The 26,587-nt window shown below is 46.1% G+C and overlaps 1 protein-coding gene across 2 annotated transcripts; it reads left to right on the forward strand.

The window, feature by feature from the left end:
* Positions 1-7,835: 7,835 nt before the first annotated feature.
* Positions 7,836-25,144, forward strand: ZKSCAN2 (zinc finger with KRAB and SCAN domains 2). 2 transcript variants are annotated; one of them, XR_004676298.1, is made up of 8 exons: positions 7,836-8,545; positions 9,570-9,756; positions 12,169-12,260; positions 12,601-12,727; positions 15,696-16,382; positions 18,802-19,293; positions 21,567-23,152; positions 24,680-25,144. XR_004676298.1 is itself a non-coding variant. In XM_034989042.1 (7 exons), exons 1-7 carry the CDS (start codon positions 8,141-8,143, stop codon positions 22,487-22,489), a joined length of 2,913 nt encoding a protein of 970 aa, XP_034844933.1. In that variant the 5' UTR covers positions 7,836-8,140; the 3' UTR covers positions 22,490-25,144. The 2 variants fall into 2 exon arrangements, 1 of the variants encoding a protein (XP_034844933.1); XM_034989042.1 differs by having other exon boundaries at positions 21,567-25,144.
* The last annotated feature ends 1,443 nt before the right edge of the window (positions 25,145-26,587 follow it).

Genomic DNA, 26,587 nt, shown 5'->3' on the forward strand with positions numbered 1-26,587 from the left:
AAGGATACACCTGGGAACCTAAGAGTGTTTGCCTCTGTGCACATAAGGTGTAAGGATACTCGCCATCACTTTTTACTCGATATGAACTGTTTATAACTGGGATGAGTTTACCTGTTATCCACGTAATTAAAAAAAATAATAAAAGCTGCTTTTTAAAGTACCGAATATTAATTATCAATGAAACTAACATGTATAGGGTGGTTTTGCCCCAAATTCTGCTAAAAGCCTTACATACATTATCTCACTAATCCTGCAAAATGGGCACTTATGCTCATTACTTAAAGAAGTGGAAGCTTAGAAGGTTTTAGGGGCACTCAGTGGCACCTTAAAATCATCTGAGGAGCGTTTCTGTTTCGGTTTTTTTTTAATTCTGATGGTTGGACGTCATCTTGGATCCACAGGACCAGAATCTCCGTAGGAGGGGCCCAAGCATCGGCAGTTTGCAAAAGCTCCAAGAGGTGATTCTAATGTGCAGCCAGTGTGGAGAGCCAATGGTTGACATCATTCTCACTGCTAGGTCACATTGCTAGCAAATGATACAGCATGGCAACACTGCCCCTTCCAACACAGAGAATTACAGGTATAGACAGATGTAGACGTAGACGGTCCAGGCATAGGTCTAGGTGCAGGTATAGATACAGATACAAAGATGATTAGACGTAGGCATACATATACATATTGAATATATCTATTCTTTCAATTACGGATGAAGAGCACCTCGAGTATAAAATGCACTGTGCATTGTCCTCTGTTCCTGCTCCTTCCGGTTCGCCCATCCTCTGTGTCTGCCTTCTGCAGTGGTCACCGAAACTCCTGAGGGGTGATACGTGAAATATTTAACAGTCAGACAGCACAGGCACTGACCCATCAGAATGGACCCTGGACTTAAAACCAGAGCAGGATTCAGGCTTTCACCATTTGGTCACTGGCTCCTGAAGAGGTGAAAGTTTTCCCCAGGGAAAGCAGCTGTGAAATGCCACTCAGCAGGCTCAAAACAGTAGCTGTTTACTAACCGGTATGGAAATAGTTCCCCATTTTAACAACCACTCCAGTAGTGCCAGCGTCTAGCTGTGCACAGACCGAGGTCTGAATGGTGGTGGTGGTGTTGGTGGTGGTGCTGAGGGTTTTTCAAAGGTTGTTCTCAGACGGTCTGCCTGCCAGGCAACTATTTCAACTACTTCCACCCAAAGACTTGCTTCTTGAGCACTGGGAGGAAAAGAACAAGGCTGGCAAACAGTCTGTGATCCACACTGGGCTGCCCCCACCAGCTGTTGTGTGCCTGGCAGCCCCCTGCTCCCAGCCCCTCTCATTCCCAGCTCCAAGGGGGTCTGTCACTTCGCTGATTACTGCCATGTTTCCGTCCTGAAGTGGCAGCTCCAGTTGTGTTTCCCAGATAATTTCCAAGATGCTAATTGCCACCTGCTGATTTCCTGTAAACACTGCACTTTACACATGTGATTAATCAGAAAGCTGTGGACGTTCTGAAGGAGCGTGTGTGCCTGCGTGTGTGTGCGCGCCCGTTTCATTACTGTGGTGAATTTAAATCACAGGCGATGTTTGCTCACAAAGCCGTATTAGCGAAACGGCAGGGAAAACAAAATTACAAAACACCATAAACTGCAAGTTCACAGACTGTGTAAACAATTCGAGTCAGTCCGACAACTCGCTGAGTCAGTTCTGGAACAGAGCAGCAGGCACGGAGCATCTCCAAAGGAGACTTGGAATCATAGGTGCTTGTGTTTCTCGGAGAAACCAAAACTAAAAACATTTTCAAATCCTCAGTCTTCCACTGACTACTCGTAAGATCTGTACAAAGTACCTGAACCTTCAAGCTGCCCTTCCCTCATCTGTCAATCAAATGGAGGTAACTTCTAAGTCATCCAAGATAACACAGAAAATACTTATTTTGCATATTAGTCAGAATTGTTTGGGTTGTTAGTGACAGAAATTTAATTCAAAGTGGCTTAAGCAAAGCAAGAAATGGAATGGCTCAAAAAATAAAGACCAGGGGCTCTGACTTCAGGTGCTGTTGGATCTAGATGCTCAAATAATGACTTCGGAACTCTATGACACCCTCCCCATTTGGGGTCCTGCTTTCCTCTGTGTGGGCCTCTTTCTCAAGCAGACTCTATTTATGGCAAGCTGCTACACTAACCAACAGCTCCACACATATATCTTATCTTCCCAACAACCCTAGAGAACTGGTATGGACAGCACCTCCCTTGGAAAATGACCCACTAGCCCATTCTCAAATCACACAGTTTGGGTGTGGTCAAGTACGTACTTACTTAGACCCTACTCAAACTCCAGAGATAGGCACAGAACCAGACACATACATGAAGACACAGCTGGACCTCTGGCCTCAAAACCAAACAAGACAGCTCGAAGGATAGCCAGTCTCACTTGACAGTATTTGTAAAGGGAAAAATCAGGGGTTCGGACATCAGGATCTGAGTTCCAGGACTGATACTCAGTCTTCCATCTCCAAGGCTGTCATTCAGAATAGGAGAGAGAGAGAGTCTCCAAGATATACAAAAACTAAAGGAATTTGTGAACACTAAACCAGCCCTGCAAGAAATATTAAAGGGGACCCTTTGAGCAGAGCGAGACACCAAAAGTAACAAATACCAGAAAGGAACAGAGACAATCTACAGGAAGAGCGACTTTACAGGTAATACAATGGCACTAATTTCATATCTTTCTATAATTACTCTGAATATAAATGGACTAAATGCTCCAGTCAAAAGACATAGGGTATCAGAATGGATAAAAAACAAGACCCATCAATATGCTGCTTACAAGAGACTCATTTCAGACCCAAAGACAACTCCAGATTGAAAGTGAGGGGGTGGAGAACCATTTATCATGCTAATGAACATTAAAAGAAAGCTGGAGTAGCCATCCTCGTATCAGACAAACTAGATTTTCTTTTTATTCTATTTTTTAGAGATTTTATTTATTTATTTGAGAGAGAGAACAAAATATGGGAGGGGCAGAGGGACAAGCAGACTCCCCGCTGAGCAGGGAGCCCGATGTGGGGCTTGATCCCAGGACCCTGGGATCATGACCTGAGCTGAAGGCAGACACTTAACCAACTGAGCCACCCAGGCGCCCCAGACAAACTAGATTTTAAACTAAAGACTGTAATAAGAGATGAAGGACACTGTATCCAATATATGACAATTCTATGACTGATTTTCCCCATTTTACTCTTAATACTTTGAGTAAAAGGATTATGTCTTATACTTATCCCACTAGTGCCTAGCATGGTGCCTCATAGATATACAGAAAAAATTGTTGACTACTAAATATTCATATATAGTTGAAATTTTTTCATTATTGTATTGCTCAGTGGAGTGAAAGGAACTGGAACATTTTAACAGTTGTTATTCTGTCAGCTGATCTGACCGTCATTAATTAACCAGTGGGAGAGGTGATTTTTAATTTGTGAAAAGGAAAACTATTTCACCTAGTTATGGCTTGGTTAATAAATCATATTTGAAAATACTGTGTCCACAATAGGCACACCAATATACTCAACCTTTTCATGTCCACTTTTCAATTTTTAAAGAAATGGATAAAATTTTCAGGGCATTAAAGAAATGAGAAGTAACTGGCATTACTAGGAAATTCTCTAGCTTGGATTTTTTTTTAACGTAGCATAGGCATAGATAGCACTTCTTGGATCTATTTAATGTATAGTTAATGTTTACTTTTGTGGTAACCTTACTTTTGGCCAATGGTATTTAAAGCAAGCTATAACCCGTGGTTGCCGGCCAAAGGGCTTGTGGATCGGCACCATGGACAGAGGAATGGCGTGGAAAAAGTCACTCTACGGCAGCTTGTACAACGACAAATGTGATATCAGATAGATATACTACCAAGGAAAGGCTGTGTGAACATTCCGCTGGGGATCATTTGAAGACAGTGGCTCTGGATTTGGGTCAACTCAGAGGACAGAGTCTTAAGAAAATAACCACCCCTCCAAGAAGTCTCCAAGTAGTATGATCTGCCTCATACTTTGGATTTTATTGACCTCTATTGATTCACTATTTTTTCCACAATCTGATCTTCTGTTCTCAAGTCACCAACATTTTCACCCCAAAATAAATGTAAACACCTAATTAGAAAATGTGGAGGACATCTGTTCTTTTTACCATCCAGCATCTATGACCCTTTCTTCTTTGCAAACCACCTTTCAAAAAAATAACTGTTTTTAAAAGATGGTATCAAGGAATTCTTGATGCTAACAGGAAGCTTTTGATGGTATTGAAGTTATGTTTAAAACAAGAGTCCCTGTCTTTTAGCAATACCTTCTGATAGTTACAAATGAATAAATGTGATGTCTGGGATTTGCTTCAAAATATCCAGGATTGGGGAGTGGGTAGAGATATAGGGAGGATAAAATTGGCCATGAGTTGCTAATTGTTAAAACTGGAAGAGGAGAACATGAGAGTTAATTCTACTTCTTTGTATTTGATGGGGCACCTGGGTGGCTCAGTCGGTTAAGCCTCAGACTCTTGATCTCAGCTCAGATCTTCATCTCACAGTGGTGAATTCAAGCCTCACACTGGGCTCCACACTGACAATGGAGCCTACTTAAAAAAAAAAAAAAAAAATACTGGTGTGTGTTACTGAGAGGCCACCAAACAAAAACAAAACAAAAAACAACAAACTACTCCTAAAGATCTTATGATCCTACATCTGAGAGATAATGAACATGCCCCAGTACCCTCTGCTCCAAGAGGAACTTGAGGAGGTTAGGCTATAACTTTCCCATGCAGGTGAGATTTTGTCTTTTGGAAGTGCATGTGATGGAATAGGAAGTTCAGATGTCTATGGATGATCACTTTCTTGAGGAGCGAGATGTTTCAGGAAAACAGTTTCTAAGAAACGAAACTTTTCATGCACCACCTGACAAGAAGCGGCTGGGGCAGCCTAGAATTGCAGGAACTGAGGCTGAGTGTGGGAAGTGATTGTGATGGTGGGCCCAAAGTCAATACACTAAAGCTCTAAATCAGAACAAAAGCAAAACAAAAAGACACTGTTTAAATATAAATGGGCTAGATAAGTAGACGAAACCAAGATATAATGCCAAGCACATTAGGATGGAGAGGAGCTAAAATATGAAGAGGGTGGAGAGGTACAAAAGAAAGACACACCTAAATATTTGGGGGGGGGGGGACATTAAGGACTTTTCACTGCAATAGCCATGTCAGAAGCAAATGAGGAGCCAAAAGAGAGAGTGAGGGATAAAACGAGAAAAGGAATGTAAAAGTGCTTCAAAATCTGTGAAACTGTGCACACATGGCAAGAACTGCTCAGAGGCTATGGGCAGCAGATGGGGTTGAGTGCCTACTCAGTGAAGTACTGCTGTAAGCACCCGGCACATGTGGCTTAAAAAAAAAAAAAAAAAAAAAAGTCCTGCTTCATTGAGCTAGTATTCTGGTGGGGGAAACAAATAGATGTATTTGCCAAGTGTTTGAATTCCACCTGGCTGTTTCATTTAGGCAGAAAATGTGGCCTCCAGCTTGCTGCAGTCCCCACCATTCCCTACTGTCTTATACTCTGCCTACTTCACTCATTTATGTTACCTGCCTGAGCTCTGCAGGCTTGTGAGTTTGTGACCTGTACTCTCCCGTCCCTGAGCTGCTTGTGACGCCGGCCTCTCCTAAAACCACCAAATGGCCCAATGAGCACATAAAAGACCCTTTTCTTATCTGAATCTGAATCCCGAGTTGCCATTAACCTGAAGTTACCCTGGGTGGTTACATCACCTCACTGAGATCTCAATGTTCTCAACTGTAAAGTGGAGGCAACCATATCTGCTTTACAGGACTTCTGTGAGGACTAGACATTGCCTAACCAGCTCTTACTCCTCCTTGGGATCTCATCCTTAGCAATACTTCTTAAAGAAACCTACCCAGACCTCCTGACTAGGTCAAATCCCTCTAATATACGTAGATCCTCCCACCACGTTCCTCTTCTGGGGAGTACCTGTGGGAGTTACAATTGTACCTTAGCTTATTTGATTATTTGATTAATGCCTGCCCCTCCCAGCAGACTTGGAAGTGCAAGTGGCACGGATCCCACTTTTGCTCACCACCTATCATCACACCTGGCACAAAATAGATGCTCAAAAAATACTAAAGAGAAGGAAAAGTAAACTGTGCAAGACAAGCCCTGGCATACATTGGGTGCCCCACAGATTCTCTCTGACCCTCCCTCACCTAATGCCTGTCACATAAACGACACTCCTAGCTTCTGGGCAGCTAGAATTTGTAGATTGAGTTTTATCGAAGACTTCTGCTGAGAAAGAAGTCACTAAGCTTTCTTTTCTAATAGGCCACCTACTCCTAGAACGGGGATTTTTGTTTTGCCCACTGATGTATGCTAAGTGCCTAAAACACTGCCTGGCACCTCATCAATAAAGGGGTGGGTGGGCGGGCGGGCAGGCATCGCTCTGAGTTTCACAGAAGTCGGGAGGCAAGGACAGCTCCTCCAAGCAACCACCGTGGCGGGTGGCGAGGGAGGAGCGGGGACTCTGGGCCCAGACCCCCCTGGTTCACGTTCTGCCACATCAACTTCCCCAGAGCTAGGGCAGCAGGACCCCCAGACGACGGGGCGTCCCCTCGCCCGCCCTGGAGTACGGGATGGAGCCAAGCACAAGTGCTCCCACGGAGGAGGGGAGGGTGGGGAACAGCTGGGGCGCCCTCGCGCCTTCCCTGGGGACCTGGACGGGGCTGCCCCAGGTGCTCCCACACCGGGGGTCAGACAAGGCGCCCCCGCGCCGCCCCTGGGGGCCTGGGTGGGACCGCCCCAGGTGCTCCCCCACAGGAGGTAACCAACAGGGCACACCCGCGCCGCCCCAGGTGCTCTCTCACCTGAGGGACGGATGGGGCGGCCCCGCGCCCCCCTAAGGGACGGGACGGGGTCGCCCAGGTGCTCCCACAGGAAGACACCGGGGCCCGAACCCCTCCGCGAGGGCAGCAGTCCGCGACAGTCGCCGCCCTCAGAGGATGCCCCGGAGATGTCCACACCTCTGCGACAGACCCCTCCGCCAGGCAAAGGAGTCCCCGCTCCCACTGCCTTTTCCGCTACAGAAAGGCCTTTGCGCCGCCTCCCCAGTAGTGTCCTTCACCTCAGAGACGTCTCCCCGCCTCCCAGACTCCACGGCTGAGGGAAGCCTCCCACTCTCCTTTTCCACACTGTTCCATCTTCTCCCGCAAAATGTCTGCTCGGCCTCCGACTGTGTCCCTCCGCCCCGCGAAGCTTCTCCGCGCCCCTCCTCACTCCTAAAGTCCCTCAGCGGCGAGTCGCTGCGCTGCGCGTCTCGCGAGAGTCCACCACGCAGCCCTCTTCCCCAGCCCCTCGCCCGCGAGGAAGCCTCCCGGACCCCGCGGCGCGCGGTCGCGGGCGGCGCATGCGTGGCCGCGGCTCCCAGCACCCCCCGCGCAGTCCGCGGGCGGAGCGGGACAGGCCGCGCGCGCGGGGCCGACAGCCGCCCTGTGCGAGGCCTCGCTGGGTCCCCGCGGCTTCTCTCCTCTCAGGGGCGGAACCGCCTCGCGGCCTTTCCTCGGCGTGCGGAGGTTTCCTGAGGACGGCCGGGACCGCCTTGGGCCCAGAAGAGCCCGGCGCTGGCCTCGGACACCGCCGGCCCCACAGGCCACCCGCAGCGGCCTGGGCGCGCCTCCCAGGCCGAGCCTCGCACCCGGAACCCCAAACCCCCGGCCGGGCGGGGCCTGCACATCCGGCCCCACCCACCCGGGGCCTCGCCTCCCCGGAGCCCAGCCCCCTCCCGGCCCGACGTCCGCCCCCGCCCACCCCTCCTTCTGTCCCCCCTGATTTTCTCCCGGTTCCCTGGCCTTGCTCCTTCGGACATTGCACTAAAAGAGATGCGCCCTGGAAAACCACATCTTGTTTGGAGAAGAGCCCGGGTTTGGGACCTTAGGGTACAAATTCTCCTTTTCCAGCGCCTAGGATAGATTTGATTAATGAGCCCGGAGTACCCTGTGCCTGCTGACACTGCCGTTTTCCACTTCCCTGCCCTCCCACACTTCCAAAATCATTAAGCAGGGAGCTCTCGGAGGTTTATGAGTCTACTTTGAGCTAGACGTGAGTTTGACCCCCGGGTTGGAGCATGGCTGTATCCCTGGACCCTCAGATCGACGCTCCCCTGGAGGTTGAGGAATGCTTAATAATGAAGGTGGAAAAGGACCCCGAGTGGGCAGCGGAACCCACTCTGGAAGGATCGGAGAGCTCTGAGTCCGAGACCTTTCGCAAATGCTTCAGGCAATTCTGTTACGAGGATGTGACTGGACCCCATGAAGCTTTCAGTAAACTCTGGGAACTTTGCTGCCGGTGGCTGAAGCCAGAAATGCGTTCCAAGGAGCAGATCCTTGAGCTGCTGGTGATTGAACAGTTTCTCACCATTTTACCGAAGAAGATTCAGGCGTGGGCACAGAAGCAGTGTCCGGAAAGTGGAGAGGAGGCGGTGGCCCTGGTAATACATTTGGAGAAAGAGACTGGAAGACTAAGACAGCAGGTGAGAGAGGATTTTCCAAATTGTTGTATTTAGAAAGAAGGAGATGGGTAAGGTGGGGGCGGCGGGGGGCGGGGGAGACAGGCATGCCTTGCAGATAGGGCTTATTATGGAGGGAGAAATGGTACTAATGAGAGACCTTTAAAGTGAATCAACTTAAAAGAGGATCGGAATTGCATATTAAATAGGAAAAAAAAAATCTTGCTTGAAATAGTATTTTGCAAATGAAGTTAAACATTATGCATCGACGTATTTGTTCACGTCTTTGGCATAATGTTTCCCAAAAATTATATGAGAGAACAATGCATTATGCTTTGCCGGGTTGGACTCTTGCAGCCTGATTCTAAAGAGGGCTATTTTTGCAAAGAAAGAAAGCACAAACTTCATCAGTTATCCCAGGGCCCTCTCTAGTCCTTTAATATTCTAATGTGTATCTTCTGAGGTGCCCTCATGCCATCATCCTTGTCACTGTTCTCTAGTTTAACCACCAGATCTTCGTCCGTCAGTGGCATTTCATGGTCTTCTAGTTGTTTTCAACAGCCCTTTCATTAACCTCATGAAATCCTGCAAGATTTGCAAGATTTGCAGTTTCACCTTGCACGGGATTTGCATTCGTATAAAGATTTGACTATCAGCAGGCTGCTGTGTTGGTCAGGGATAGACAGTACATGTGGAAATTAATTTTATATTTTCAGTTCACTAGTGAATTTATTTTGCTGCTCTCTGAACCTAAGAGATGTGAGGACTCAGTATCTATTCTAATACTAAGGAGGCTGTGTATTTTACTCCTGATAGATTTTCCCCCCTCTGTATACTAATGAAGAGCACTCTCCTGTTCCCTTATCCCTAGACTTCTGGACAGTACTATTTACCCAATGCCCTTGGAGACTCCACTTGGCATGGAGTGAAATTTTCATTCCTTCTCATATCTCCTGTCCTTCTCTGATATCTTTCTGGGGGAAGTTTGGTCTTCATCGGGCCCTGTTTTCCTCCCTCTTTCCATTATGGCATTGGCTTTATTTCCCAGGTTAGCAGTCCTGTGCCCTCAGAGAAGCAGGTCCCACTGGGAGCAGCATGGGAGGTAACGGACTTTCAGCCAGAGCAGGTGGAGACTCAACCCAGGGTGGTGTCTCTGGAGGAAGCTGGAAGCCTCCACTCAGGACATGAGGAGCAGCTGAACCGAAAGAGAGAGCATTGGCCTTTACCCAGGAATGGTAAGAACTCAGAGCATTCCCAGTGCAGAGACAATTGCACAAGTATTTTGTAACCCTAACTCCATGACTTGCTCACAGTAAGATCCCCTCAATACGTATTTGAAAATAAATGGAATATTTGGGGAGCAAGTGTTCATTTGCTTCAAGAGTTGGGAATATGTGCAGCATAAGTAAAAGGCATCTGGGAAGATGGACTCTGGGAAAACTTAGTTTGCCCGGACTGGCCTCAAGGTCATGCCGTGAAATTTAAGAATCTCCCATTCCATAACCAGCTTGTGTTTTTTCAGTCCTGCCATGTGTGCATGTGTCTGTGTTCTTGGCTGACTATAAACAACTTTAAAAACTGTTTGGAAAGAGAAACAAGATATTTACTTTATATATTTTTTAAGATTTTATTTATTTACTTGAGAGAGAGAGAGAGAGAAAACACAGAGGGAGAGTGAGAGGGAGAAGCAAACTCCTCATTAAGCAGGGAGCCCGATGCGGGGCTCCATCCCCGGACCCTGGGATCATGACCTGCGCCAAAGGCAGACGCTCAACCAAGTGAGCCACCCAGGTACCCCAAGATATTTACTTTAAAAAATTGGCTCACAAGTGAAGCATCACAGAAGTAGCATATGAAAGTGGTAAACAATAAGATTTCACAGAGGAGGGAGCACAGGCTTCCTAGCTGCCCTGGACATTAGTAAGTCATGTAAGAGGAAATCGAACACCCTGTCTTTCCCCGTCCACTGTTATCTCTTCATCCCCGCAGTCTGGTGTCAGGCTGAGAGAGAGGGATGGGATGATCACTGGACCTACAGCAGAAGGCTTGGGTTTATATCTTCCTGTCTCTGTACCTCTGTCTGTCTGTCCTTAGGCAAGTAATATGGAAAGGAGCATTAACGCACAGAGGTTAAGCGATTAGGCCTTAGAGACAGACAGCCCGGACACAAAACCTAGCTCTGCCATCCATTATCTGTGTGGCCTTGGTTAGGTTACTTCTCAAACTTTCCATTCTGTCATTTGTAAAAGGAAAATAATAAGGTTGTTAGTGTTGGTTAAAGGAGGCAGCGTAAAGGGACCAGCACATATGGTGGTCAATAAATGTTAGTTCCCTTTCTCCCATAATGGCACAATTATTTTTAAACTTCCAATCTCAGACAGATTTTACACAACCCCTCACCAAGTGGCAGGATTCACTACTATGTACCCAACCTCCTTATCTTTCCTGAAATTCATATTGTGATAGAATTCATTGCAAATATTAATGTTTTCTGGATTTCAGAGTTCCCCTGGATCACATGCTCTCAGTTACTTTGGCTGATAAGCTTACTCCAATAAATGTATGGTGTTTCTGGATTTGCCATCCAGGGATTCACAACGTGGAAAAGTGTGTTCTGTTGAGGTGCTTAGCGGGACAGTGCCACTGTGGTGTGCCATTCTCCCTGCTCAGGAGCACACTGCTTCTGTAACAGCTTGCTGAGAAACAGACACTGAACAGTATCTGCGCTTTTCACCGTTTTTTGTAAGCGTGAAAATCCTTTTTTTGGATTTCTTTTAGTTAGCGAAAATAGGTACTAATGTATGCCTTTTGTAAAAACAAAGTGGCATAACAGGAACTTTCGAAAAGCAGGGAATATCTGTAATATGTTTCCACGGAAGTGATTCAGGTTGCTTCTTTAGAAAGTGGTGGAACAAGCTCTTGAATTCTTGATCACAGTAATATTCATTCTGGAAGTTTTCCCTAGATAGAGGGTTCCAGAGTAGAAGTTAGACCACAGACTGTGCCATATATACGTGTATATATCTTCCTCCTACCTTTTGAGGAAGTGTACTGTATTTGCCTGTCGTTTCCAGGACTATGTATCTACGTGTGCTAACTTCTTTAGCATATTAAAGCGTTGATGAACTCATCCTAGAGATTGCGAACTGATAACTCACATGCCAAGTCAGACTTGTGTTTTACCTACAAAGGGTTTTTGGTTTGGGAGTTTTATTCATTTGTTCGTTTTTAGTTCTCAAGGTTTAAGATTTTTAAGATTTTATGCAAAAGTCCAGATTTCTGGCTTCTCCTGAAAATATCAGAAGCTCTAATGATAGCAGGCCCATTGTCTCACAATGAAGCATTAAGTGGAAGTGGGCATTGGCAATATACCCTTTCAGTGGTGTATGTGCTCTCCAGTTCCCCCATTCCTTACCTGGCCCCCTTCATGATGCACTTTGCCTGCTAACTCCCTGCAAGCATTCACGTTTGTGAGCCCTGTTTCAGGGTACCATGGTTTCGGGCATTGTTCTGAAATCATTGATGAAATGATCAATTTATATTTGCTGGGTTTTTTTTTTTATGCATGCTCATTTCTTAAAAGGAGAAGCTGCATGAATTAAAGATCCAGAGCCCAGAGCCCTGATTGTTTCTTTCTCTTCTTACAGCTCTGCCTTCTCCCTGGGTTCCCGCCCCTGCTAATGAATGGAACAGCGTGGATCAGGAAGTAACCACCACACGACTACCTATTGTGTCTCAGGTACATTGTAAATCTTCTCTCTGCCTTCCTAGGGTATTCAGTCCCAAGGATTTCCTGTGCCTTCACTGTCCTCAAACTTTTATACTCCCTCCAAGAGACTGTTCCCCCCTGACTCCTTTTGCAGGGAAGACTGGACCCAGCCGTCTGACTAATGAGACTCCTTGCTGAATCATCCCTCTTATGATTCTTTATAATATCTTCTTCATTTGGCACATCATACACACTTGGCTCCCTGATTTTAATTCTTCTTTGGGGCCCTTCTGTGTTTCCTCCATGATCATTCATCCTTTGAAGACCCATGTGGTTATCTTGGTAGTCATTGCTGTTAGTGTTGTTACAGGGACCAGTGAAAGATGTCCACATGGCGAGAGGTTTTTCCTACAAAAAGAGCGTACATCAGATTCCCGCTCACAGAGACCTGTACCGGGATATTAGGAAAGAGAGTGTTGGGAACATGGTCTCCCTGGGTAAGGATTCTTTCCCTTTTCACATAAAAGATTTGGGGATTTTTGATATCTTTATTTCTACTGATGATACAATAGCTGTAAGTGTCACCACCTAAAGGACCTCATGGGTTGTCTAGTCGTTTCTGTGGCCAGCTCACCAGACCTAGTAATCACTTGTCCATGCTCTCTTCCTCACTCCTTCCTCTCTTCCAGTTTAAAATATATACGTGTTCTTCTCACTTAGGGATGAAAACATTGGTGAGGTGTTATATACGACTGTCATGTTCATACCACTTAAATATAAGCTTACACATATGTACCTACTAGACTAAAAGCTCCGTGAAGTCACAAGGTCTTTGTATGATTTGTTCTTATTTAACTGCAGTAACCCAACACTTTGCACACAGCTGGACCCATGGGTGGGTGGCCAGCAAATAATTGTTGGATGGATGGAAATCCTACAGATGGAAGGAAGAAAGTAATTTCAATACAATAACCTTGGTAGTGTGTTGTGAATGATTTAAATAGCACAGATTCACAGGCACACATAACCACTGATGTATCACTTTACAAGCAGACTTCTGAAAGATTTGTCATCTGCATTAGGAGTGGGCGTAAGTTCGTTCATACGTAAGCTAAAAGTCAAAGACTACTTTTTAATAAAATTACAGGCCTAAAATGTGTACAAACTCACACTAGAGAGGCTGTAAACATGTGGTAGTAGGGTAGCCACTAGACACACAGGGCAATTTAAATTTATACAATTAAATAAAGTTAAAAATTCAGTTCTGGGTGCCTGGGTGGCTCAGTTGTTAAGCGTCTGCCCTCGGCTCAGGTCATGATCCCAGGGTCCTGGGATCAAGCCCCGCATCGGGCTCCCTGCTCAGTGGAGAGCCTGCTTCTCCCTCTCCCACTCCCCCTGCTTGTGTTCCCTCTCTCGCTGGGTCTGTCAAATAAATAAATAAAATCTTAAAAAAAAAAAATTCAGTTCCTCAGTGACTGTAGCCACCGTCAGGATATTTGATAGCTGTATTGGACAGCACAGTTATAGAACATTGCCGTCATCCCAGAAAGTTCTGTTGGACAACACTACATATAAAGTATAGAGATGATAAAATGGGCCATGCCAGACTCAGCAAATAAAGATACACCAACGATTATTTATAATTAGAAAGCAATTAAAGCAGCTGAAATCAATGACCAGTGTAGAGTGGCACCAATGACACAGTGGTAGCAAGGCGGTCACCCCAGAGCAGCGGGCATCCCCGCTGTCTGCCTAGGTTTGCACGTGCAGGCCCTTCCTGGCGCGACCTCAGCTCCCACGGCATCTGGACCCAGGAGTGTGCTGCGTGAGAGTCCTGAGTCAGGTGTGCCCCTGGTGGGATGGGATCATCCCTGGAGAATTCAGATTTAGCCCAGCACCTTCACACATGCAGTCAACCCTTGAACAAGACAGTTTGAACTGCGTAGGTCCACTTCTACATGGATTTTTTTTCAGTAAATACGTACAGAAATGTGAATATATTTTCTCTTCCTTATGATTTTCTTAATTTTCTTTTCTCTAACTTATTTTATTATGGGCATACAGTATGTGATATATATAACACACGAAATACATGTTAATCGACCATGTTGTTGGTAAGGCTTCCGGTCAACAGTAGGCTATTAGTAGTTAAGTTTTGGGGGAGTCAGAAGTTATACACGGATCTTCAGCTGTGCAGGGTTGGTTTCCTTATGCCCCACTTTGTTCAAGGGTCGACTGTGATGACATGTAGAAAGACCCAGGTCCAGAGACACCTGCCCCAGTCCTTTATCATAGGTTGTAAACTGATGGCTTATGGGCTGAATCTAGTCTATACACATATTTTGGCCTTGCACAGCATTTTAATTTACTATTAGTTTGTAAATCTGGATATCCTGTATCTCTTGAAAAATCAAACGTCAGACACCATGGGCCCACCTCCTCACATAGCAGTGATTGGCCAGAGCTGAACCCAGGAGTTCATGCTGAACTGCTGCGTTTCTCACTCATTTGCACTGCCTGCCTGGTCCTTATAGATATTCGAGCTTTCATTAACCCTACACTTTCCTCGCTCATGTAAAAATAAAGAACAAATCTCCATCCCCAGGGTTCTTTCAGAAAGGATTTGATGTGATGCTCCTTCTCTTGACAATTCTGTGAAGTTTCTGTGTGTGTGTTATCTAGAGAAGAAAACCAAATTTTATTACATACCTGTTGAGCATTGGATACTTTACAGACGATCATTTATTTAATATTCCTGGCATTTCTGTGAATAGAGGCCAGCATTCCTTAGGCAACCAAAGCTCAGAGATTAAGAAATTTCCCCCTGGTCCAAAAGTAAAGCAGGGTTTAGTGGGGTCAGGGTTCACATGTAAGACATGTTGATCTCCACAGCGCTGTGAGGCAACAGACTATCCATGTGCTTCCCTGTCCTTCGTCTCTTTCCTATTAACCTTGCCACGTGTATCCCCAAATTCTTGACGTATCTCTCCTAGCCCCAGTGTGCACACGCACATGTGTTGGGGTGGGGGTGGGAGTATGTGGGGACCAAATACAAGCACACTTGGTTCTATAAGTAACAAATACTGGTTACAGCAGATGCTGAACCCAATACAATGTTAGACGCTGAGAGGGAATCAAAGGTAATAGAATGTATCTTACCCTTAAAGGTCTTCCCTTAAGAACTAGCCAGAGAAAGAAGTGGTATATACCTGAGAACTAACATGATAACGTAAGTTTAGTAGATGATGGTGCCAAAGAAGAGAGGTGTAAGGATAACTGTAACGATACCAGAGGTAGTAAGAATGCCTGTGCTGTGCTCTGTCATGGTTGAGGAAGGCTCTAGAAGAGAGAGGTATTGGACAAGACCTTTCAAGGATAGGTGTAAACGAGCGTCCAGGAGGGCAGCAGATGAGGGCACGCAGCTCTGACCTCTGGTTTCGCATGAAATGTGTTTCTCTTCCGTAGGAAGTACCATGTCTGTGTCTAACAAGATTGCCCGGTTGGAGCAAAGAAAGGAGCCATGGACCTTAGGTCTACACTCTTCGAACAAAAGGAATATTATTCTACGCAGCCACCACGTCAAGGAGAAGCCGGTTCGTGCTGCTCAGATCCCGGTGCGCAGTGTGGGGAGAATGTGGGCTGAGCAGCAGCACTGGGGTTTAGACGATGAGAAGATAGCAGGCGTGCATTGGAGCTATGAGGAAACGAAGACTTTCCTCGCCATTCTCAAGGAGTCTCGCTTTTATGAGACACTGCAGGCTTGTCCCCGAAACAGCCAGGTGTACGGGGCTGTGGCCGAGTGGCTGCGTGAGTGTGGCTTCCTCCGAACGCCAGAACAGTGTCGGACCAAGTTCAAAAGCCTCCAGAAGAGCTATCGGAAGGTGAGAAATGGCCACGTGCTGGAACCCTGTGCCTTCTTTGAGGACATGGACGCTCTGTTGAACCCTGCAGCCCATGCTTCATCTGCTGATAAGCCAAAGGAGATTCTCTCTCTCCCCAGACTAAAGAGAGTTGATATCAGTGCTAAAGAACAGATCAGTTTGGTGGAGGAGGAAGACGCCGCAGAAGAATCTGATGGTGATGAAATGGGCATTGAATTTATCCGGAAGTCTGAGATTCGTGGTGCCCCTGTCTTGTTTCAGAACCTGAGTGGTAAGAATTGTGCTCTTTGCTTCGGGTATGAAAATGGATGATAGGGGCTTGTGGTAAAAGGACTAAGTAGACCAGAGGCCGCCAAACCTGGGGAGTGCTGTCGTGAGCGCCTTGCCACTAACCACTGAACGTACTCTCGGGTGTTTGCTGCTGCCCCTGGTGCAGTCTGAGTAATGGCCGTGAAGGTTCTTTCTCAGGCTAGAGCACAGCATGGATTTGAATATTTGCAGCCTGTGGAAGGAAGGTAAATAGAGTCAAAGGACTCTGGAGAGCCCACATCTGAGGATTGGTATAAAGCAGCCTGTTGTGTCAGATTGTAATAAGGCAAAGATACATTGTTATACTGTCTAGGATAACCAGTAAAAGAATATATAACGAAAGTAAAAAATTGTAGGGGCACCTGGGTGGCTCAGATGGTGGCTCAGATGGTTAAGCGTCCGCCTTTGGCTCGGGTCACGATCTCCAGGTCCTGGGATGGTGTCCCACATTGGACTCCCAGCTCAGTGGGGAGCCTGCTTCTCCCTCTGTCTCTCCCCCTGCTTGTACTCTGTCTCTCTCTTTCTCTCTTAAATAAATCTTTAAAAACAAAATTGTAGAAGAAGACAAGAAAGGAGAGAAAAAGGAACGCAAAGTAGATGAGTCCAATGGGAAAAAAAAGTAAGATGGTAGACATACATCCAAATATGTCATTAGTTACAAACTTAAAAGACTATCAGTCATTTAAAGAAAACAATGAAATATTGCTTACAAGAGATACATATTTAAGTATATGACACAGAGACTTTGAAATTAAAAGACAGAAAAAGATACACTGCATACGATATAAATGAAAGCTTGTGTTGAAATTAGGGATGCGCAGAACTAACCTGGCAGTTAACAACTGGGTGACAGTAGACCCATCCTGTAAATACTTTGAGCTTCAGTTTTTTCATCAGTAAAACGCGACTGAGGATTCCAGGATTGTTAGTGTTAAATGAGGTAATAGATAAAAATTGGGGAAGGCATTCTGCAGATGTTAAACATCTCAGTTCTTCATAATATGCATAAAAAAAGGATAGGCAAGGCAAAATGAGAGACTTTATTCTGGTGAAATGCAGTGAGACATTGCCAGGTATTACTATTTTTAGGAAAGTTTCTCCACTCCACCTTATGAAAAGATGGCAAGTTCTAGGGGTGCCTGGGTGGCTCCATCAGTTAGTGTCTGCCTTTGGCTCAGATCATGATCTCAGGGTCCTGGGATTGATCTCCACATTGGGCTCCTTGCTCAGTGGGGAGCCTGCTTCTCCCTCTACCTCTGCCCCCCACTTGTGCTTCCTCCCTCTCTCTCAAGCAAATAAATAAAATCTTTTTTAAAAAAGATGGTAAGTTCTTAGAGTGGAAAAATAAATCAGGCTAGGAGAGCTGGGGTGCACTCATGACTGCATCTATTCAAAAGAGACAGCTCAGGAAAACATGGGGAAGATGCATCGTGCATGTACAGGTGTTCCCCAGTCTGGAAATCCGTAGACAGGAGGGCAGTTCCAAGTGCGGGAATGCAGGGCTAACCGTGGAGGAGAGCGTGGGGTAAGACCGAGCATAGAAGTGACTTCTTCCTACTTACAAAACACACATAAAGCATAGTTTAACAAACTGTATGCAGACATGTCCTGAAAAGTTTGATTCTGCCATAGAAGCAGAACATCTGTTCATCTTGCAAGTCATTTCATCTCTCACAGTAGAGGACTCAGTGATCTCAAAAATGACTCTGGATGTAGTTCTGCTCTTTAAGGAAGACTGGTTAAAAGAGTGTCCTAGTCTGTTAGTTTTAACCATTTTGGGTTTTTTGGTTTTTTTGTTTTTTTAAAGATTTTATTAATTTATTTGACAGAGAGCACAAGTAGGCAGAGCAGCAGGGAGAGGGAGAAGCAGGCTCTCTACTGAGCAGGCAGTCCGATGCGGGGCTCAATCCCAGGACCTGAGCCGAAGGCAGATACTTTAACCAACTGAGGCACCCAGGTGTCCCTAGTTTTAACCATTTTAAAAAGACCGCTGAATCCTTGGTTAATCGCCATAACAATGGCAGATCTGAGGGACTACGTTCTTACTCTACCAAATAAACTTTGAGATCAGTTTAACAATTTGAGTTTAAAAATCCTATCAGGATGTTAACTTTATAGATTCATTTGAGAGTTGATATCTGTACAACTTGAGTCTTTCTATCCAGAAACATAGTGTCTCTCCATTTTTTCTAGTTCATTTATGTCTTTCAGTAAATTATAGATTTTTTTATATAGACCCTCTCATTTTTTGCACATCTTCTCCCCCGGCGTATCATAGTTCCTGTTGCCACCATGAAGGGGATCTGTTTTCTTTTACCCCTCATGTTTCGAGGCTGCAGACGTTTTTTCTTATGTCTTTGTATTTTTTCCTTCCATGGCAGGTGTGCACTGGGGGTACGAGGAAACCAAGACTTTTCTTGATATCCTCCGTGAGACTCGGTTTTACGAAGCTCTCCAAGCCTGTCATCGGAAAAGCAAGCTGTATGGGGCCGTGGCGGAACAGCTTCGGGAGTGTGGCTTCCTCCGGACCCCGGAACAGTGCCGGACCAAGTTCAAAAGCCTCCAGAAGAGCTACCGCAAAGTGAAAAATGGTCACGTGCTGGAGTCCTGCGCATTCTACAAGGAGATGGATGCCCTGATAAACGCTCGGGCCTCCGCTCCTTCCACCACCACTCCAGAAGAAGTCCCATCACCCTCAGGGCAAGAAGGAGAGGATGTTGAGATTGAACCCCAGGAATCGACAGGCTGGGAGCCTGAGGAGGCCTTGCAAGAGGCGATAATAGAAGATTCCGGCAGCGAGAGAATGAGTGAGGAGGAAATTGTGCAAGAGTCAGAATTCCAGGGGCCTCCGGGTCTACTGCAAAGACCAAGTGGTAAGGACTATCGAGGGGGAAGTGTGATTTACTCAAGAATCAGTAACTCTGGGCATATTGCTCATCAGTCTGTTCATTAAACAGGCATTTGAGGGGCCCTGTGCTATGTGAGGAACAGGGGATCTAGCAATGAGTAAATCAAAGCCTCTTTCTCATGGCGCTTCATTCAAGGAGGGACCTGGCATTCTAGTGATGCAGTCTTTGAGACCTCAGCCTCGGATTTTGTCTGTATGGGTCAGTGTTTCATAGCGCCTGCAAATTCCGTGGGGAAGAAGAACTTGCAATTATACATGAGAAAAAAGTCAGAGGAAGGAGGTGTGTCCATAGGCTCAAGACACAAACGTCTCAGTCCTTCGTGACATGCATGAGGAAAAGGACAGGCAGGGGCAAAATGAGAGAGAGACTTGACTCTGGTTCTCCGCCCCACCTGCTCATTTCCCATGGACTGCCGGCGCCCTGTGGGCATCTGTTCCCACGGCAGCCCAGACTTAAAATTGTTAAAACTAAAATCACTGTCTTCTTTCCCATACCTTGGCTCTTCCCTGTGTCCTCCCACATCCAGACTTAAAACTTCAGAGGCACTTTTGATGCTTTCTCTCTCATTATTTACATCCAAGCAGAGACTGCTTTTTTCCCAACTGTGGTAGAACTTCCATCTGTCCCCTCTTTAGTTACCACAGCTGCTACCTGTGGTGAGAAAGGTTCAGCCTTTCTCTGTCTCTTCCCTAGACTTTTGTAAAAGTCTCCAGACCAGGTTTCCCCATCAGTCTTGTATTAAGGTTCCACAGCCATCCTCAGTCTGAGCTCATCTTATCTTTCTGTCCTTACCTCTTACTGTTTTCCTTCCAGCACTCTGCTCACTCAAAACAAACACTAGAGAAGAGGCATACATATGCTTCCTGCTAGTGTTTATATGGGAAATTAGTTTGAAGGCTGAAATCATTAAGTTCTCTATAACCCATGTTTTGATTCCAGGAAACAAAATCTTTTGGTACCATCCCTTGTGAATCTCATTTTTTAAGTTGAGCTGCAGACCTGACACTAAATTGTCAGACTCTATCTGAGCCAACCACAAGGCTGTGATTTCCTCCAAATCCCAGGACCATGTTGGACCCAATGAGAACACTTCAGAAGAACTGCTAAATGAAAGATGGCATTATTGGGGCTTTCACTTAACTTAATGGACTGATTGACGGCTGCTCTCCTCTCCCAACCCACGCCACAGCCACCCCACTTGGGATTGGAGGGCAGAGGGATATCAGCAATTTCAGCTCAGTGTATGCAAGGACAGGGATGTGGAAACTGGCAAGTAGAAACAAGGCAGCGTAGCAAAATGCTTAAGAACAAGGGTTTGGGGACCAAACAAACTTGGATGAAATAATACAATGTCGAGAATTGGATTCAAAATAATCTGGGTAGAGGGAGCAGAAAGTGGGTGGGAATAGAGGTGAAACTAGATTGGCCATGAGGAGATCATCACTAATGCGGGCTGAGTGGTTTGTGGAAACTCATTTTACATACTGTTGTAGCCTCTGCTTTTCTGTATGTTTGAATTTTCCATAATAAAAAGTTCACCAAAAACCACACAGTTAGTAAGTGACCAGGATGGAATCAGAACCAGAGCTCTGTGATTCCAAAGCCTGTCGGTCCAAAAGACCTCCTGGAAAAGCTGGTATCCAGGATGCCCCTTGCAGTGGGCATGGGACATAGATGAGAGAGTGAGGGAAAGGTAATTCCAGTGGGGAGTGGTGAGAGTTAAGTTGAACCCAGGTATGTGTGTGAGACAGCTGGAAAAAACAGGGCCAAGGAAATTTGAGGAGAAGAAAGAAATAGCCTTGGGTAGGATATGATCAGATATTGATGAACGTGGAAGTCCATTAAGGAATTGGAACGTGATCACTAGAATCTGCTCAACATCGGTACGGTGTGTTTTAGCGCAGATGTGAAATTTTGAAAGCAGGGTGAGTAGGAGTAGAACTTCAGGGAGAAAGCTAAGTTCGTCCCCCATTACTCAGGACCTGGATGGGGAGTAACGGCTTGGATTTCAGTGCCATTCAGAAAACATTTCTAAAGGCCTGCTTTGTACTAGGTATTACTGGCTGTTCGTGGAGCTGAATGAAAATAAGGCATAATGAATCAGAGAAGGGTAACAGGACCCGAGAGGTCAGAGAAGTACGCAGGCACCCTAACGCAGACGAGTCGCGGGTTGTTTATGTTAATACATAATACAGGACTGGTCTGGAATTTTTATCGTCTTTTTTTTTTCCTTTCAGATTTTGAAATTGGAGGTAGTATCAAGGAGGATACAACCCAGGTAATATATAAGGACTTGGAGCAGCATAGGGCATTAATAGAAAAGTCTAAAAGGGTCATTTCCCAGAACGCTGATCCAGGTAAATACCGTAAAAGGGAATGCATCTCAGGAAGACAGTGGGAAACCCTTCAAGGCTTCAGACAGGGAAAGCTGACGTCTCAGCCGAGAGATTTAGGGAAAGCTGTAGTGCATCCGAGGCCTTTCGTGGGGAAGAGACCCTATCGACTGCTCAAATACGGAGAAAGCTTTGGAAGGAATGCTCGTCTTATGTGCCGGATGACCCACCAGAAGGAACATCCTTATAAATGCAGTGTCTGTGGGAAGTGCTTTGGTAGAAGCAGGAGCCTAATCAGACATCAAAGAATCCACACCGGAGAAAAACCTTTTAAATGTCTTGACTGTGGGAAAAGCTTTAATGACTCCTCCAACTTTGGTGCCCACCAGAGAATCCACACTGGGGAGAAACCCTACAGGTGTGGGGAATGTGGAAAATGCTTTAGTCAGAGCTCGAGTCTTATCATACATCAAAGAACCCACACTGGAGAGAAGCCCTATCAGTGTGGAGAGTGCGGGAAGAGCTTTACCAACAGCTCCCATTTCAGTGCCCACCGCAGGGTGCACACTGGCGAGAACCCCTACAAATGTGTGGACTGTGAAAAGAGTTTCAATAACTGTACAAGATTTCGAGAGCATCGGAGGATACATACTGGAGAGAAGCCCTACGGCTGTGCCCAATGTGGCAAACGTTTCAGTAAGAGTTCTGTCCTCACCAAACATCGGGAAGTTCATTCAAGAGAAAAGCTTCTGCCACACCCACCATCCACGTATTCCCCCGAGAACCCACCTAAGGGAAAGACTGATGAATTCAGGAAAACTTTTTGACGTTGACCTCTTCTCCTCCTACGTGCCCTGTTAGCCATTTTTCCCCACCCTCACCCTTGGAAGCGGTCTTTTCTTAGCTATGAAGTGTAATTCCCAAGACAAACTTGAGAATATAAATCAACTAAGAGTCCGCCTCGTGTTCTCACCTCCGCCTCTAACTTTACCAGTCTGTTCCTCTCAACTTCTCCCTTAGCAAAGTGGAGAAGACTGTCCTGTCTGGGTTCCTTCGGTATGTCGAGGCCTCTGCCGTGGGACTGCCAAGTCCAGCATCGTTCAAGGTCCCTCCATGTAGCTGAGAGTTGTTTTCAAGCAGACCCAACATGCTGGAAGTTTCCTGTTTTCCTCCACGTGGGAGCCCGGATGCAACTTGATCCCAGATTTCTTGTTGGAGTAGAACTTTCAGGAGTCTGGTCAGGATGACACCACATGCATCTTGGTTTTGAAGATAAAAGGGAGATTGAGATTTTACAGCTTCCTTGAGAAGTCTGTTGCACTATACGCTTTTGTGTCACGTCGATCCCCACAGCTAGGGTGAGTCCCTGTATTGTCCCTGAAGCCACGTTACTAATGCCTCGCCCTCCATAGAGATGAGAAGCAACTGATCACCCACCATGCCGACCTTTTCTGGACCTGAAGACCGAAACCCCCTTGTCTGCTGCTAAGGTAATCCAGTTCCTCTTACCATTTCTCGAAAGTCCTACACTTACCTCTTAGGTGTTCTGGGTGCTCTTGTCTGACTCTCCTGAACTACCAGGCCCTCCCCAGATTAAATAGGATGCATGCCCGTGGTGTGTCTCATTAAAAGAAAGTAGAATCTTAGACACTTTCTACCCTACCACTGCTCTGGTTCTTACCTAGAACATGACTGGCATGTTGGCATATTTTATGCCTCCCAACCCCACACTTCAGTATAATGTTATATAATAATAGTTTTCTCAAACTTTAAGGGGGTAGGGAAGAAATGTGGTAGAAACTGGAAACCTTCACTATTTCTAAGACCAGTTGGACTCCTTAGGCCTGCTCTAGATCAGATAGCTGCTCATTCAGACCACCACCTCCAGGGCTGTTTGTTAAATACAATCAGCCTTTTCTGAGGCTTCTAGTCCCTGTTGATAGGATCACCCACCTAACAGTAGAGCCCAGAGTAATTTATATAACTCTATAGCTTACTGAGTGAAAGTGGAAAGATTTACAGAAACTTCCAATCTAGAACACTATTGTCGTTTTCCTCATTTACCTATTTGTCCGAAAAACCTCTTTAATAATCCCCTAGCACTAACCCAACAGGTATTGAAGGAAGAGTAAAAATGGGGAGGGGAAAGGCAGGGAGGTAGTTAATTCATTTCTGGAAGTTACAGATGAAACCACAGAACCTGGTCTTCCAAGGCTGGTTGCTCCAGGATGAGACCAGTGACATTTATGCCCTTACTACGTAGGTAACCGGGGGCGGCTTTGCTTTGGGGAGGGGAAGTCCCAAGTTCGGTGGAAGGACAGCCAGAGTCAGGGCTGTGTGGAGATTCTTTTGATCTGATCTCTCCTCTCCTTTGTCAGATGTTCTTGTATTTGAAGACATCTGGAGATATTTTTCCTTTGAGGATGTTTGAATCTTTCGAAGCCGGTTCAGCAGAGTTCCAAGGAGGGCAGGCAGTGTAGAAAGAAATCCAATTCACAGTGCCAGAATAGGGTGTGGCCTGCTGGAAGGCAGGTGACTCAGGTACACATTGATACATGTTTCCGATTTACATTCGTTGGAGATGTTACGACTGTTCCCACCTCTGTAGGTTGATTTCCTACGTGTGCTCTGAATCACAGGCTTCTAATGGTTAAGTGCAGTGTCATGTCGTTAGTGTGCCTAGCACAGTGAGATGCGTGCGGTGCCCGTGGGCATGTCTTTGTATTGTGTCGATGTTCTGGAATTCCAGCCCTAGAGAAGATGCCCATGAATAGAAATCACCACTTAGTAAGACGTACACAGGATGGATAATTATATGGAAGCATGATTCAGGAAAGTAGATGATTTATTCCTAAGTATGTATTAAGTACTGTTCCGTGTAAGGCCGTGCTCCAGGCACTGAGGGCGGGCGAACACAGAGAGACGCGGTGGCCCGGCTCGGGGAGCTGGCAGCGAGACAGAGGAGGTACTGCAGCAAAGGTAATTAATGCCCATTCCCTTTGCGTCACTTGCAAAAGGTCAGTGACTCCACCGTGAGAAAATCACGTTCTTCTGAATTGCCTCAAACTGTGTACCTCTGCCTCTCCCGACGTCCCCAATGGCAGGAAAGGTGCAGGACCCATTCCATCTCGGGTGGAACAGACCGAGTCTGTGTGAGTTTCATTCCTCTGGGGCCGCACAAAGGTGGAGCCCGGGTTCCCCTGCCTGCGTTCCTAGTGGTAAACGGGCTGTCTGGATGTGGGCTAAGTTGCCTTCACGAACTCTGTCTCTGTGCTGAAGAAATAGAAGGTCCTGCCCACCATCTTAGACCAAGACAACTTGCATCTTGTCTTTTCTCAACTGGAGCATGAAAGTCAGAATGAATAATGTGTCTTTTATATCACATAGCATTGCCTTTATGAAGATCCATAGGAAAAGGTTTTTCTCTGGGTCTCGGTACCAGGGAAAGCTCTGATCCTAAACAGGAAAAAAAAAAAAAGGATTACAAACACTGTGATTTTTATAACTTACTGCTTTTCTGTCTTTGTTCTGGCTGCTGGAAAGCTCAACAAAACATACCAGGCCACCTCAACCAACTACCTAAAACCTCTATTTGTTTAATCCTATCTGATTTCTTTGAAATTTACCCCAAATCCTATTTTTTAAAAGCAGTATGAACAACTGGACATTTTATTCTCTGACATCTTACCCAGGGCACTTTGGAAACTGGCTTGTATTCCCTGCCTACACTTGCTTTGTTACCCCCACAAATACCTCCAGTTCGTACCAGTGATTTTATTACACATACAACCTGATGTGTTCATAAATCGTCTTTAAAGAAGGAAACTTCACACATTCGCTTAAACCGCTCAGGGCGGCCTGCCCTGGGGGCGCGAGCATTAGACCAGAAGCCAAAAGGAACACATTTCAATCTTGCCGCCATCACTGAGCGTTGTTTGACAAACCTCAGCCTCTCTGGGCTGGTGTTCCTTATCGGGAGAGACGTTGAACTTGATTGCCAAGAACGCTCTGGCTCTAATGTTTAGTGAGACTGCAGGGCGCGGAGTAGATGAGGAAGAGGATGCATGTATATGCATCTATAATGCATATAAGACCAGGTAGCTAGCCTGGCCTGCCCCGGCAGGTGGCATCCAGGCCACACTGAACCCACTTCACACTTTAGGAAGAGGGAGGCCGTGAGCAGCCCGGGAGCTCACGCAGTGATGAGAAAAGACACGTGTTCACCAGCAGGCAGCCCCTGGGGCTCCTTGGTAGCCGACAGCAGGTAGCTGCAGTGAAGAAAGCCCTGATGTGAGGTCTGGTGCCCAGTGATGAACGGGACTCTGCTAGGAAGGAGCCGGGGAAGCCCCAGATGCAAGGCATGTGTGAGCAGCTTATGTGGCCCTTAGGTTTGGCCTCTGAGTGCATTCCAGGTATAAATGTATGTCTGTTCATTGTTTTGTACTCACGTTCACTTAGATGTCTTCTTGAAAACTTGTCTGTGAAATAAATGTCGAAAATAAATGACTCCTGTGGTTTTTGCCATAATTTGAAGGAGGTGTTCCATTAAAGGAAAAGAGAACTTATCCAAGAGGTCATAAAAGCAGATCCCAGTGGCTCTGTAAAGAGAGTCTCAGTATGATCCCAGCTCCCTGCTCTCCCCACACCTCCCAGGACCCTTCATGCGTCTCCAGCTGCCTGCCTGTAGCCTTGGAGAGCTGTCTCTGCCACCGTGCCCAGCAACGGCTCTGACTCTAGGGTGGAGTTCACCCTGGATGCACGGAGCTTGTGTGTTCTGGGTGAGGCCCCTACCCATAGCCTTTCCTGGTGGTTTGAACCAGTCTCGACAATGTCCCCAAAGAGACAGTGTGGCTTTGGATTTACTGTTTCAGTTCAGAGTCCCAGTGGCTTCCATTTCGCCCTTGTTCCCCTAACAGTGTCAACTC

The sequence above is a fragment of the Mirounga leonina genome, unplaced genomic scaffold (genome assembly GCF_011800145.1).
Source record: "Mirounga leonina isolate KUSES-001 unplaced genomic scaffold, KU_Mleo_1.0 Mir_454, whole genome shotgun sequence".
Taxonomy (NCBI): domain Eukaryota; kingdom Metazoa; phylum Chordata; class Mammalia; order Carnivora; family Phocidae; genus Mirounga; species Mirounga leonina.